This window comes from Loxodonta africana, chromosome 7 (genome assembly GCF_030014295.1).
Source record: "Loxodonta africana isolate mLoxAfr1 chromosome 7, mLoxAfr1.hap2, whole genome shotgun sequence".
In the NCBI taxonomy this organism is placed as follows: domain Eukaryota; kingdom Metazoa; phylum Chordata; class Mammalia; order Proboscidea; family Elephantidae; genus Loxodonta; species Loxodonta africana.
The window spans coordinates 35,405,444-35,421,367 of NC_087348.1; the positions used below are offsets into that span (position 1 = coordinate 35,405,444).

The 15,924-nt window shown below is 41.5% G+C and overlaps 1 protein-coding gene and 1 pseudogene across 4 annotated transcripts in view; both read left to right on the forward strand.

Annotated features, from left to right (window-relative positions):
• The window catches only part of AGBL2 (AGBL carboxypeptidase 2), a 47,924-nt gene extending 35,494 nt beyond the window's left edge, over positions 1 to 12,430 (forward strand). Inside the window, exons 15-18 of one of the 4 annotated variants that reach the window (XM_010592058.3) lie at positions 1,474 to 1,599; positions 2,018 to 2,125; positions 7,699 to 7,788; positions 11,371 to 12,430. In XM_010592058.3, coding sequence (XP_010590360.1) covers positions 1,474 to 1,599; positions 2,018 to 2,125; positions 7,699 to 7,788; positions 11,371 to 11,544 — 498 coding nt within the window. In that variant the 3' untranslated portion in view covers positions 11,545 to 12,430. The remainder of the gene's footprint in view (positions 1 to 1,473; positions 1,600 to 2,017; positions 2,126 to 7,698; positions 7,789 to 11,370) is intronic. The other 3 variants (XM_010592060.3, XM_010592061.3, XM_010592063.3) reach the window with 3 other exon arrangements.
• Positions 12,431 to 13,039: 609 nt separating this feature from the next.
• On the forward strand, positions 13,040 to 15,480 carry LOC135232136 (ferritin heavy chain-like; annotated as a pseudogene).
• The last annotated feature ends 444 nt before the right edge of the window (positions 15,481 to 15,924 follow it).

Consider the following 15,924-nt stretch of genomic DNA (forward strand, 5'->3'; position numbering starts at 1 on the left):
GTAACTATGAGCCTAAGAGACAGAAAGGACCACATAAACCAGAGACTACATCAGCCTGAGACCAGAAGAACTAGATGGTGCCCGGCCACAACCGATGACTGCCCTGACAGGGAACACAACAGAGAACTCCTGAGGGAGCAGGAGAGCAGTGGAATGCAGACCCCAAATTCTCATAAAAAGACCAGACTTAATGGTCAGGCTGGGACTAGAAGGACCCCAGAGGCCATGGGCCCCAGACCTTCTGTTAGCCCAAGACAGGAACCATTCCCAAAGCCAACGCCTCAGACAGGGATTGGACTGGAATATGAGATGGAAAGTGATACTGGTGAAGAACGAGCTTCTTGGATCAAGTAGACACATGAGACTATGTTGGCATCTCCTGTCTGGAGGGGAGGTGAGACGGCAGAGGGGGCCAGAAGCTACCCGAATGGACACAAGGAGAAAGAGTGGAGGAAAGAACTGTGCTATCTCATTAGAGGGAGAGCAATTAGGAGTATATAGTAAAAATATATATATATATACTAGGTGTATGTAAATTTTTGTATGAGAGACTGAGCTGATTTGTAAACTTTCATTTAAAGCACAATAAAAATTAATTAAAATAAAAATGACCCATACTTTAAAAAAAAAAAAAGTTACTCATATAATCTTAGTTTTTTACATTTCCATATATTAATTGTTTTGCCTCATCTGCTCAGAGACATTTTCTTGCATGGATGCTGTAGAGCTTAAGGAACAACAACATACTTGTTTTGGTTTATTATACACATGATTTCCTAAGTAAAGTAGGAATTTTCTCTATTGTAGGATGAGATTAAGGCTGTGTCAGGAGGAGCCAGCCAAATCAAACTGTGCCCTACAATTTCTTCTGCTGGATTTGCAGTATCAGTATAAGCTTCACCATGGAGTGAGTTCCTGGACAATTAGTCTGAGCTGTAGGCACAAACTGATTCTTTTAACCATACATCTGGAAAAAAAAAAACCAAACCCATTGCAGTCGAATTGATTCTGACTCATAGTAACCCTACAGGACAGAGTAGAACTGCTCCATAGGGCTTTCAAGGAGCGGTTGGTGAATTTGAACTGCCAACCTTTTGGTTAGTAGCCAAGCTCTTAACCACTATGCCACCAGGGCTCCAACACATCTAGTAATCAGTATCATCTGGACCTGAGATTAATGGTATAAGTAATCTGATTTCATATGTTAAATGACAGATATTCACTTACTGGTATAGGTGCCCCTTTGGTTTAGTATATCTGTAGTAGTGAGGTTTGGGGTTCTTGAATAGGGAGCAGCCTCTGGCAAGGAGATTACTGAACTGTTCATTCTCCAAACAGCGATTCAACGTTGTGAGAGCTCTGCATACTAGATTAGATGTCGTGTCTTGAGTGTTTTGTAAAGAGTGCCACAGGTGCTCGGGCGGTTGGCTCCAGAATCCTCAGTGACTGGTTTCTCTGTACTTTCTGAAATAGTTGAAACAGAAGAAGAAGATGTATAAGAAGAAGAAAAAGAAGCAGCTCCAGACTAGGAAACAGCGAAATGAGCAGTATCAGAGAAATAATTTGATGCGAGAGTTAAAGTTAACCGAAGATGCCTCGGTAAGAAAGCCTGCTGCCTGCTTCTGTCTAGTTACAGGGTATTCCATCAAGGGAACAGGAAAAGGGGCTGAGGATTGGAAGGAAAAACTTTCTATTTTGAGTTCAGAGACCTTCCGTTACATAGCAAGTGTGGGTTTTGATCAAGCCTGGATTTACAGAAGAAAGAGGTAGTACTGGAAAAGCGGTGGCTGGAGCAAATCCAGAGTGGCTGGGTGGCTGAGGATTCAGGCCTGGTGTAGGCTAAGGACACCTAGATAGCTCCTTCCCAGTCTTTCTCCTAGCCGTCATACCCATACCACACCCTCTGCTTCCTACAGATGAGAAGGCTTTCAGAGGTGGGAGTTTTGCTGTTGGATAAATTGAGTCAATTGTGAATGGATCCATTAAAAAATATTCTCTTTGTACTCAATCCTTCTAGGAAAGGGCAGGATTTGCTTCTACTCCACAAAAGCAGCCTACCTTTTTCAAAAATTCAGAGAATCCTAGTTATACAACAATGAAAAATGACAAGCCAAGACTTAATGAGGTAGCTTTTTGCTTTGCTTTTTGTCATATAAATTGTCTGATTTCTCCAGTACAGCACATCTGTCTAGGAGGGCAGAGAATGCTGTAGCCATCTATGTCACCCTTACCTGTCAGAACCACTGGGAGCAGGGGAACACTTGAATTGGTGGTGGGGACACTGGTACTGCATTGGATTAGACACCCCTGAAGGGTAACATCAAGTATTATTGGTGATTTGTGATTTTATGTGAAAAACATAAGAACAGGCTGCTTTACCATCCTTCCATCTCCCCGTCCATGCATCCATCCAACAAATTTTGTTGCTCACGTACTAAGTGCCTCTACTGGAATACTTTGAACAAAACACTGTTCTTGCCTCAGGGAACTTACAGATTGGTGAGAATTTTAACAAGTACACAGGAAATTACGTTACGGTAAGGGTGCGGTGGGAACACAGAGAACAGGCACTCAACCAACTTTTGGGTTGTTTTAGTACCTTGGAGTCTTGTAGCTATAAGATCCTTGATTTTTTTTATGTATAAAAATATGTTTTGATTCAATAGTAGGTGATTCTTAGTGGTTAGGGTGCAGGAATGCTACCCCATGGTTAACAGTGTTATAACGAGGTCCACCTGCACTATACTGGGGAAACCCCAACAGAACGCAGTTGTTCCTATTCAGTGTTGATGATCTCTGGTGTCTAATGTGGTAGTGGCAACAGCACAAGTTTGAATTCTGTCTAGAATTCAAATTCCAGCCACACCAGTTAATATTCCATGCGTTACTTAACTACCTGTTTTAGTTATCTATTGCCCCTATAACAGAAATACCACAAGCAGATGGCTTTAACGAAGAGAAATTTATTCTCTCACAGCCTAGTAGGCTAGAAGTTCAAATTCAAGGCGCCAGCTCTAGGGTAAGGCTTTCTGTCTCTGTTGGCTCTGGGGGAAGCTCCTTGTCATCAATCTTTCCCTGGTCTAGGAGCTTCTCAGGCACAGGAACCCCGGTCTAAAGGATGTGCTCTACTCCTGGTTTTGCTTTCTTGGTGGTACGAGATCCCCATGTCTCTCTGCTTTCTTCTCTTTATCTCAAAAGTGGACTTAAGACACAATCTAATCTTGTAAATTGAGTTCTGCCTCCTTAACATAACTGCCTCTAATCCTGTCTCATTAACATCATAGAGGTAAGATTTCCAACACAGGAAAATCACATCTGATGACAAAATGATGGACGGTCACACAGTACTGGGAATCATGCCCTGGCCAACTTGACACATTTTGGGGGGACATAATTCAACCCGTAACACCAACCTGGGACTCAATTTCTGCCTCTGAAAAATTGTTGATGTTACTTGCCATCAAGTAGCCAACCTTATGTATAACAGAACGAAACATTGCCCACCTTCATGATCACTGGTATGTTTGAGTCCATTGTTGTGGCCATTGTGTCAGTCCATCTTATCAAGGGTTTCCTTTGCCCTTGCTGTACCTCCATTTTACCAAAAATGATGTTGTTTTCCAGTGATTGATCCCTCTTAATGACGCATCCAAAGTGAGTCAAAGTCTCCTACAACATTGTGTATTCCATATGGCTTTTATTGGCTAATTTTCAGAAAAATATTGTTGTTAGTTGCTGTCAAGTTGGTTCCAATTCATAGCACCCCTACAGAACACTGCCCAGTCCTGTGTCATCCTCATGATCCTTACACTTGAGCCCATTGTTGAAGCCACTGTATCGGTCCATCTTGTTGAGGGTCTTCGTCTTTTTCACTGACCATCTACATTTATCAAACATGATGTCCTTCTCCAGGCGCTAGTCCCTCCTGATAACACATACAAGGTATGTGAGATGAAGTCTCACCGTCTCGCATCCAAGGAGCACTCCAGCTGTACTTCTTTCAAGACAGATTGTTTGTTCTTCTGGCAGGCCATAGTATAGTCAATATTCTTCGCCAACACCATAATTCAAAGGCGTCAATTCTGCTTCGGTCTTCCTTATTCACTGTCCAGCTTTTGCATGCATATGATGCAATTGAAAATACCATGGCTGAGGTCAGGTGCACCTTAGTCCTCAAAGTGACATCTTTGCTTTTGAACACTTTAAAGAGGTCTTTTGGAACAAATTTGCCCAATGCAGTACATGTTTTGATTTCTTGAATGCTGCTTCTTTGGGCGTTGATTGTGGATCCAAGTAAAAGGAAATAGATTACAGCTTCAGTCATTTTTCCACTTATCATCATGTTGCTTATTGATCAGTTGTGAGGACTTTTATTTGTTTTATGTTGAGATGTAATCCATACTGAAGATTGTAGTCTTTGATCTTCATCAGTTAAGTGCTTCAAGTCCTCCTTACTTTCAGCGAGGAAGATTTTGTCATCTGCGTATTGTAGGCTGTTTATAAGTCCTTCTCCAATCGTGGTGCCTCATTCTTCTTCGTATAGTCCAGCTTCTGGGATTACTTGCTCAGCATACAGATTGAATAAGTATGATGAAAGGATACAACCCTGATGCACACCTTTTCTGACTTAAAACCATTCAGTATTCCCTTGTTCTGTTTGAGTGACTGCCTTTTGGTCTATGTACAGGTTCTTCATGAGCACAATTAAGTGTTGTGGAATTTTCATCCTTCACAGTGTTACCCATAATTTGTTATGATCCGCAGAGTTGAATGTCTTTGCATAGGGAATAAAACACAGATAAACATTTTTCTAGTATTCACTGCTTTCAGCCAAAATCCACCTGACATCAGCAGTGAAATCCCTCATTCCACTTCCTCTTCTGAATCCAGCTTGAATTTCCGGCAGTTCCCTGTTGATGTACTGCTGCAACTGCTTTTGAGTGATTTTCGGTATAATTTTACTTGTGTGTGATATTAATGATATTGTTAGATAATTCCTGCATTGTTTTGGGTCACTCTCTGTGGAATGGGCACAAATACGGATCTCTCTCAGTCGGTTGGCCGGGCAGCTGTCCTCAAATATCTTGACATAGATGAGTGAGCACGTCTAATGCTGTATCCGTTCATTGAAACATCTCAATTGGTATTCCGTCCATTTCTGGAGCCTTGTTTTTCACCAGCACCTTCAGTGCAGCTTGGACTTCTTCCTTCAATAACATCAGTTCTTGATCATAAGCTGCCTCCCGAAATGGTTTAATATCAACAAATTCTTTTTGGTAGAGTGACTCGTATATCCCTTCCATCTTCTTTTGACGTTTCCAGCTTCATTCAATATTTTCCCCATGTTGTTGTTGTTGTTAGGTGCTGTGAAGTCAGTTTCGACTCATAGCAACCCTGTGTACAACAGAACGAAACACTGCTTGGCCCTACACCATCCTGGCATTCATTGTTAGGCTTGAGCCCATTGTTGCAGCCACTATGTCAGCCCATCTCGTTGAGGGTCTTCCTCTTTTTTGATGACCTTCATGGACCAAACATGATGGCCTTCTCCAGGGACTGATTGCTCCTGTTAACACGTCCAAAGTATGTGAGGTGTAGTCTCACCCACCTTGCTTCTAAGGAGCATTCTGGCTGTACCTCTTCCAAGACAGATTTGTTTGTTCTTTGGTCAGTCTCTGGTATATTCAGTAATCTTCTCCAACACCACAATTCAAAGGCACGAGTTCTTCTTTGGTCTTCCTTATTCATTATCCAGCTTTCGCATGCATATGAGGCAATTGGAAATAGTCATGCTGACTGCCTCTTGATCTATGTATAGGTTACTCATGAGCAAATTAAGTGTTCGGAATTCCCATTCTTCACAATGTTATCCATAATTTGTTATGATCCACACAGTTGAGTGCCTTTGCATGGTCAGTAGAACACAGATAAACATCTTTTTGGTATTCTCGGCTTTCAGCCAGGATCTGTCTGACATCAGCAATGATATCCCTCGTACCACATCCTCTTCTGAATTTGGCTTGAATTTCTGCCGGTTCCCTGTTGGTGTCTTGGTACAACTGCTTTTGAAGGGTCTTTGGCAAAATTTTACTTGTGTGTGATATAAATGATATTGTTTAATAATTTCCACATTCAGTTAAATCACCTTTCTTTGGAATAGGCATAAATATGAATCTCTTTCCTGTGCAATCCTTCAATATTGTGACTCAAGGCTTGGATTTTTTTTTTTTCAGTTCTTTCAGTTTGAGAAATGCTGAGTATATTTTCCTCTTTTGGTTTTCTAAGTCCAAGTCTTTGCACATTCCATTATAATATTTTACTCTGACTTCTCAAGCCATCCTTAGAAATCTTCTGCTCAGCTCTTTTACTTCATCATTCCTTCCATTCACTTTAGCTACTCTACGTTCAAGAGCAAGTTTCAGAGTCTCTTCTAACATCCATTTTGGCCTTTTTTCTTTCTTTCGGTGTCTTTTTTTTTAATGACCTCTTGCTTTCTTCATGTATAATGGCCTTGATGTCATTCCACAACTCGTCTGGTCTTTGGTCATTAGTGTTCAATGCATCAAATCTGTTCCTGAGATGGTCTCTAAATTCAGATGGGATATACTCAAGGCTGAATTTTGGCTCTCATGGACTTGCTCTAATCTTCTTCAGCTTCAGCTTGAACTTGCATATGAGCAATTGATGAGCTGTTCTGCAGTTGGCCCCTGGCCTTGTTCTAACTGATGATATTGAGCTTTTCCATCATCTCTCTCCACAGATGTAGTTGATTTGATTCCTGTGTGTTCCATCTGGGAAAGTCTATGTGTATAGTTGCTGTTTATGTTGTTGAAATGTTATTATCTTATTGAAAAAAGGTATTTGCAATGAAGAAGTCATTGGTCTTGCAAAATTCTATCATGCAATCTCTGGCATATTTTCTAGCTACTGATGCTTCTGTTTCCAACTTTTGCATTCCAATCACAAATAATTATCACTTACCAATTACCAATAATTATCAATGCATCTCGGTTTCATGTTTGATCAATTTCAGACTGCAGAAGTTGGTAGAAATCTTCAAATTCTTCATCTTTGGCCTTAGTGGTCAGTGTGTAAATTTGAATAATGGTTGTATTAACTGGCCTTCCTTATAGGTATATGGATATTATCCTATCAGTGATAGCTACCACAGTACAACAAACTGACAGATACGTGGTGGTTCAGAAAAATACGAGTAATAATATCTAAATCATAAGACTGTTGTGAGGATTAGATGAGAAAATGTGTGTAGAGTGCCTGGCATATAGTAAACCAATTGCCATCCAGTTGATTCCAATTCATGATGACCTCATGCGTGTCAGGGTAGAACTGTGCTCCATAGGGTTTTCAGTGGTTGATTTTTTTGGAAGTAGATCACCAGGCCTTTCTTCCAAGGTGCCTCTGGGTGGACTCAAACCACCAACCCTTTGATTAGCGTCCAGGTGCATGTACTGTTTGCAGCACACAGGGACTCCATGGCATTTGGTAGGTACTCAATAAATGGTAGTTTTCTTTCCTTCTTTTGATTGGATTATTAGTTTGTGTCCTGCCTCTCTTTTCATGTCAGGGTATCATAATGAATCAACACGCATGACTAAAAATCACACAGATAATGCACGTTCAGTATAATCACTTTTGTTCAAGTGGGAAATTTAGTGAAATTTGCTCATTTACTTTTAGACACGGGTAAGTGCAAGAGAAAAAGACACCTCCCTGGATCCATCAGAAATGACCACCCTAATTCTGACTAAGAATAAAGAGAGACTACAGGTACTTCACTTAAAATGTGTACATACATGCCGGCAATTTTATTTACTTTTCCAGTGCATTCAGTGATTTGGAGGGGTGATAACCCACATACTCTGCCTCCTCGGATTTGTTCTGCTCAGGTGAACGTTCAAGGTACACTTTCAGGCCACAAACCAGCTGACCACGCTGGGACCCAGCCCACAAGGGGCCAGAGGAAGCCCACCCAGAGTTTCCTATTGAGAATTTCATTTCCACAAATATTTGTTAGGCAGCCATCATTTTGTGCCTCCATAGCAACATTTCAGGTAAATCGGTAATTAACACCACGGTTCTCAACTGTGGGAGATGTTAACAACACACAGGGTGTCATCCTCAGTTGAGAGAGCTGCCTCACGTCCAGTGTCAACAGTGATCCTTCAATACCGAGCTTTGCGAATGATTTTCTTTTTCAAAAAAGAATAAGTGAGAATGAATTCATACTTATCCCTATAATAACATCTTACTCATTTGCACTTGCATATTCTTCCCTGAGTGGGAGGAAAAAGGGGTGGAGAATCAGCTAGTAAGCCGTCATTTTGAATAGCCCTGGGTTCTTCTGTGGGAATGTGCTGCTCACACATGTCTGGGTGGAACAAAGGTTGAGAACCACTGGATTAATGCAGGTGTACTAGAAAGAGAATGGGTAGTTCTCCCAAGGTGAAGTCCCTGCAGTCTTCCCAAGTCCCTTGCTTGGGACTTCTCAGAGTGAAGCTGTCATTTACCCATTGGTATTTTATTGGCAGGGGTCCCTGGGTGGTGCACACAATTAAGTGTTCAGCTGCTAACCAAAAGGTCGGTGGTTCAGACCTACCTGGAGACACCTTGGGAAAACGGCCTTGTGATTTACTTCTGAAAAAATCACAGCCACTGAAAACCCCATGGAGCACAGTTCTATTCTGACACACATGGAGTTGCTGGGAGTTGGAAAGATATTTGCCAGTGTTTTTTTTTTTTTTTTTTTTTTGACTATGCAAAGGCATTCAACTGTGTGGATCATAACAAATTATGGACAACATTGCAAAGAATGGAAATTCCAGAACACTAAGTTGTGTTCATGCAGAACCTGTACCTAGACCAAGAGAGGCAGTCATTTGAACAGAACAAGGGGATACTGCATAGTTTAAAATCAGGAAAGGTATGTGTCGAGGTTCTGTCCTTTCACCATACTTATTCAATCTGTTTGCTGAGCAAATAATCCCAGAAGCTGGACTATATGAAGAATAATGAGGCATCAGGATTATAGGAAGATTCATTAACAACCTGCAGTATGCAGATGACACAGCTTTGCTTGCTGAAAGTGAAGAGGACTTGAATCACTTACTGATGAAGATCAATCCACAGCCTTCAGTATGTATTACACCGCAACGTAAAGAAAATAAAAATGCTCACAACTGGTCCAGTAAGCAACATCATGATAAATGGAGAAAACATTTAAGTTGTCAAGGATTTTATTTCACTTGAATCCACACTCAGCACCCATGGAAGCAGCAGTCAAGAAATCAAACAACAAATTGCATTCAGCAAATCTGCTGCAAAAGACCTCTTTCAGGTGTTCAAAAGCAAGATGTCACCTTGAGGACTAAAATGCACCTGACCCAAGCCATGGTATTTTTTTTTTTTTTTAATTTGCTGAATTTTTTTCTTTATAATTGTGTTTTAGGTGAAAGTTTACAATTCAAGTCAGTTTCTCATACAAAATATTATACACACATTGTTATGTGACCCTAGTTGCTCTCCCCACAATGCGACAGCACTCTTCTTCTCTCCACCCTGTATTTCCCTTGTCTATTCAGCCAGCTCCTGTCCCCTTCTGCCTTCTTATCTCGCCTCCAGACAGGGGCTGCCCGTTTAGTCTCATGTATCTACTTGAGCTAAGAAGCACATTCCTTTCCAGTATCATTTAATGTCTTACAGTCCAGTCTAATCTTTGTCTGAAGAGTTGGCTTTGGAAATGGTTTTAGTTTTAGGCTAACAGAGAATCCGGAGACCATGACTTCTGGGGTTCCTCCAGTCTCAAACAGACCATTAAGTCTGGTCTTTTTACTAGAATTTGAGTTCCACACCCCACTTTTCTCCTTCTCTATCAGGGATTCTCTGTTGTGTTCCCTGTCAGGACAGTCATTGGTGGCAGCTGGGTACCATCTAGTTCTTCTGGTCTCAGGCTGATAGAGTCACTGGCGTATGTGGCCCTTTCTGTCTCTTGGGCTCATATTTTCCTTGTGTCTTTGGTATTCTTCCTTCTCCTTAGCTCCAGGTGGATTGAGACCAACTAATGCATCTTGGATGACCACCAAGCCATGGTATTTTCAGTTGCCTCATATGCATTGGAACGCTGGACAATGAGTAAGGAAGACCAAAGAAGAATGAATGCTTTTGAATTATGGTGTTGGTGAAGAATGTTGAAGATAACACAAACAAACCTGTCTTGGAAGAAGTACAGCCAGAATGTTCCTTAGAAGCGAGGATGGCAAGACTTCATCGCACTTGATTTGGACATGTTATCAGGGGGACCAGTCCCTGGAGAAGGATGTCATGCTTGGTAAGGTGTAGAGGATCAGCAAAAAAAATGAATACCCTCAATGAAATGACTGACACAGCAGCTGCAGTAATGGGCTCAAATATAACAACAATCATGAGGATGGCCCAGGACCAGGCAGTGTTTCGTTCTGTTGTACATAGGGTCACTATGAGTTGGAAGCAACTTGACATCACCTAACAACATCTTATTGGCACAGAACCAGAGAAAGTTTCATTCTTATAACAGAATGGGGTAACCATGCTGACTCAACAGCAACTAATAACAACAGCACCTTATGAAGAACCTACTATGTGTCGGGCCCTTTGAGGACTGTAAAGACATGGTCCCTGCCCTTAAGGCAGTGATCCTCTAGGAAGGGTGACAAGCTATATCACTATGGTGTAACTGAAACTGAAGAGCAATGAAAAGAGAGGTTTAAATAAAGTCAATTCAGAGAGTTTCTGTCCTCACAACTGATGAATGAGGAACTTGTCCTTTGTCCATTCAGCATACATTGCAAGAAGTGTATGGGTGCTTAAAACCATGCCCCACAAACTGAAACATGCTAGTTAAGCAGCAATATGTAACCGTGAATTCACTAAATACAGTGTAGTGGATGAATACTATCCAAACCTTTACCTTTAGTTCATTTTCCTAAAATTTCTAGTGTGATGTCTCTGTAACAGAGATATGGGCATTTAACTTCCATGGCATGTCAGATAAGCAGAGTTGGAAAAATGGGCCATCTCCCCCCTCAATCAATCAAGTTCTCTTCCTTTGTGTAATGTTTCTAGATAGCTTATAAAATGCAGTCCTTCAACTTTTCAGGGCAATTAAAATGTTGCCCGTGAACCTCTTTGACTGAGGGACGAGGGCAAATGCTTGATTCATTTCTGCCCTGTTATTGATTACATGGGCTACTTTGGTATTTGGGGGAAAATGCAAATACATCTTACTAACTCATTGCAAAACTAGTCTCAACCCTGACTATAACTTTGGAAATCACAGCATGAAGTGATTTTGACTTTTATATCTTGTTTGCACAGAGCAGGAAGCCGGGCTTTACAGAATCATGCTCTCCAAAAACAAGCACAAAGACAAGCCAAGAGCCAGCTCCAGGTATGAAGCCAGACTGGTCCAGGAGCAGATACCCTGTGGCGAAGAGAAGCCGTGCTGCCATGCCAACATACCCGTCCTTGCATGTATACACCTACCCATAGACAGGCCTGGGCTGCACCATGCACAGGCTCTTCCTAGGGGGTGTTTTGAGTTACATATGCTGTAGGACTGGGTACTGCGTCCATTTGGGGGACACTGTGTCGTGCGTTCATCAGTCAGTCACATTACCTTTGTGCTTACACTGTGCGCACGCCCTCAAGATGCATACATCATGAATTAGTTTCTCATAAGGTGAAATTTTATTATGATGTATAGAAAGGCTTCCTTTATTAGAAACTCCAGTGTGTGCTCGTGGAACTACAGCACAGATATACCTCATTTTAACCAATCAATATTCTTCCTAAAATTATGTGCAGATGAATTTCAAAAGATCGCTATTTTAAACATATTTTGGGAGAGTACTGTATAAAAAAAGTCTTGTGTCAAAACCTTCTAGTGATGATGACCAGCCAGACATCTGTATATCAGGTTCACTCAAAGTGAGGTATTCCCACATAGAGAAAATTCTCATATTACCCGGAATTTAATGTTGCGTTTATTATGTTCAACATGGTTTTGTAAATTTTCTAACCCATGTATTAAAATTTTTTCTCTCTAACCAGTTGTTTATTTAGATTGGTTAACTGCATCGTCTTATGTGAACAGATGTTTTCTTTCAGCTGTTTGTTTTCAGTAACCTCTCACAAGCACTTAGCACAGCCTGCTGGCTGCCGCATGTCATGTCAACAGGGTAGAGTTGTGTTAAAGGTCACCCTAGCCTATGCCAGCTCTCCGTTTTGACTTTACCTTTTTCCTGTCACATTGGATTGAAAGTTTGCTAGCATGCTTTTCATTATCACTTTTAAACTCTTTCGGCTACCACCACCACCTGAGTGGTTAGTATTAGAACCACATTAAAAAAGAAACAGTTGCCGTCAACTTGATTCCGACTCATAATGACCCTATGGGACAGAGTAGAACAGCCCCATAGGGTTTCCAAGGAACGCTTGATAGATTCAAACTGCCAACTTTTGGTTAGCAGCCGTAGCTCTTAACCACTATGCCACCAGGGTTATTCCAGTTCCAGTGTGTGAGTCTTTTTTTTTTTTAAATGAATACATTTTATTTTCAGAATAGTTTTAGATTTACAGAGAAATTGAGCAGATAGTACAGAGTCTTTTTAAAGGGAATAATATCTACCCAAGCTCATCACATAGGGAGTTTGCAAGTGACCTTCCCCTGTTCCACACCTTTCTCACACCTTAAAACTAGTGTCTAGAAAGCATTCAGCCAAAGCCCCACTTTTTTTCCCGAACAGAATATCCTTATTCCCAAATCATTACAAATTGCTAAAGGCAAAACTTGTTTGAAAGTTGTTCAGAAATAACTTCATTTTTCTCCGAGTAATTGTGGAGAAAGTTTATAAAAGTTAGTGCACCCTAGTATGATAATATTTTTTTAATAAAAAATCAGAATACATGATCAGATTTTTTTTTTTTTTTAAATGTGCTTCTTGAGAGCAAATGGCTTTCTGAGAGATGTGGTTTGGATGCTAAGATGTTGAAGGGGCAAAAAAGGAGAGACTTCTGTGAAATCCAGGTGAGCCTCCACATCCAATAACTCCTGTAAGGCCATGACAGTTAAATTTCAGGGCCTGCTCAGCTGGCAGTAAGTCCTGGAAACCCCTTTTAGGAAAGGAGCCTATTTGTTTCCTTTAGAAAAGAGGCGAGGTTTCCTCCTCAGATTAGGAAGACGTGCCCCACAGGGACTTACATGCTGCAGCACCTAGAAGCTAATATGCCTGTCATTTCTCATTCTGCTTTTGGCGAGAGGCTGAGAGGGATGACTCTGGCTAGAAATTTTAAAATGACAAGCTAAGCTAATTAACTTCCTGAGCAGGACCATAAATTTCATGCTGCAGGAGAAACAGCCTGAAGCACCTCGATCACTAAGCATGAACCAGAGAACAGATCCGGGGAAAAGTAGAAAAATAACATTAGGTCAGACAATAAAATCAGCTTTACATTCAACGGTTGCCAGCAAAGTTAGGGATAGAAGGAAAAAATAACGAATGTACTTAATAGTTTGTTTTCTTTGTAAACTAAATGCATCATCATTAATAGAAGTCGTTTTCTGTGGTTCAATATGGATGTCAGGTAAACAAACTTTCTTAAGAAGCATGACTTTTTGTACCATGTGGCCATAACTGAGGCACTATTACTACCCAGTGGCAGCATAACCTTTCCTGTTTTTGGAGAAAGGACAACATCTCTTGAAAGTGGTGCAAACAATCTAAACAGGTAAACTGACGACAGTAAGCATTACTCTAAGTCATTTTTGATGGAACATTAAACATAGGGGCTCTGTATAGACACACAAGTTCTTTGAAAACAAAAATGCTGGGTATTTTTTTCTTATGTGTCATTATAAAGTACAAGAATTTTGGAACCTCCGGGATACCTGTCCACTCTGAAATTACCATTGATCCTTGGCGTTAGTGGTGCTGTCATCAAATTCAATCACAGCTATTGGCCAGAATGCCGCTCGAAAGGATCTGCTTTGCAGAAATAGAACTGCTAAATTCTGATTTTCCAGGCTGCTCTCAGACTAGTTCTGGTTAATTATCTAGAACAGCAGAGATGTTTCCAGAGCACAGAGACCTGGCACCTTCTGCCAGGATGCCCTTGAAGCTACAAAGCTTACTGTGTCCTTTAAACTAGAAACTGCCTGGCTTAGCTAGGTTTAGTTGAACTGAATTCCACCAGTGACATTTCTCTCTATTTCGTAGTGGAATATTGGTGGGGAGCATAAACTCTTAATGCCTGCCAAGGTGCAACATCTTATCCCCTTTCCCTCACCGTGAGGCTGCCTGATCAACTAAAATGCTGAAAATTTATTTTCCTCTTTGAGTGGGTTCTACCATGGCTCCCTGCAGCTGAGCCATGTGGTCTGTGAGAAACAAGCTTCCTTATAAAGTCAGGTTCAGAAAGGCATTGTTTTAATGAGTATGTTTACGAACTAAGTTCTGGTAACAAAGTAAGTACACATGACATGTCCAGATTAATGCTGACTCAACAGGGACAAAAGAAACAATGATCCCCTAAGCATATACAAAGAAATAATGCTACATGAAAATTCCAGCTCCCTGCTGATGCTCCTATCCTATGATGCAGGCTGTTTCTAAAAATCCATCTATCAAAAATAATGCATTAAAGCCAGAAGTCCTTCTCAGAGAGTCACCGCAGTGTCCTCCTTCCATGGTGCTTGGAGGGAACCCAGCACTTGGACCCCCTCACCTCCGGCTGCTGAGAGCCATCCCCCCGCCACCTCCTCACAGCACCATTGGACCACCCCAAGCCTTCCTCCCCCAGCCATCGTTCCCTCTCCTCCTGCTCCTCACAGGTACGCCAGAACTACAGCCAGGGCTTGGAAGCTGCCATCAACTGCTAGATCTACCTGGAGCACTAAGCCTTGTACATCTACCCATTGTCCATGTCTGTCTTTCTTTGAGCATGATGATGGCTTTGAAGAATTTTGCCAAACATTTTCTTCACCAATCTCATGCAGAGAAGGAACATGCTGAGAAACTGCTGAAGGAATGGCTGAATCTTCCTTTGGGATATCAAGAAACCAGACCACGATGACTGGGACAGCGGGCCGAATGCCATGGTATGTGGGCTGCCAGTTGCTGTGGAATCAGTTTGACTCATGGTGACCCATGTGTTTCAGAGCAGAACTGCGCTCTATAGGGCTTTCAGTGGCTGTGATCTTTCAGAAGTAGATCACCTATACTTGGAAAAAAGTGTGAGTCAGTCATTACTGGAACTATAAAAACGCCACTGACTAAATGACCCCCACTTCATTGAGCCTCATTACCTGAATGAGCAGGTGAAATCCATCAAAGAATCGGGTGATATGTCACCACCTTGCACCAGATCTGGCCTGGCAGAGTATCTCATTGACAAGCACACCTAGGAGACAGTGATAAAGAGAGCTAAGCATTAGCCTGGCTTCCCCATAACCAGGAGGGTGACTTCTGTAGTCACCGAGGCAGTGCATGCATGTTGGATTTACCTTTACCTTTTCTATAGGTTGTGCCAAAACATTCACTTAAGTTCTTTCCTTTGTACCATTCCTTCAAATAAAATGATTTGATACTCCCCATCCTCCCCCCTGAAAAAAAGAAAACAAAAACTGCATTTAATGGTGACTGACTTAGAAACTGTGGATAATGCAATGACCCATAAGACTCCATTCTTGCCCCTGTGCTTAACCAGGTGGAGAACAGAGACTCATGTACATGGAATAATTAGAAAACCAAACCAGTCAGTGAGACATTCTGCCGGCTACAGAACACTGTAGTGGGGCAGAGCAAGGCACTAACTTGGAATTTAAAACACCTGCATTTGAGTCCCACCCTGGCTGGGAGGCATTTCCTTAGC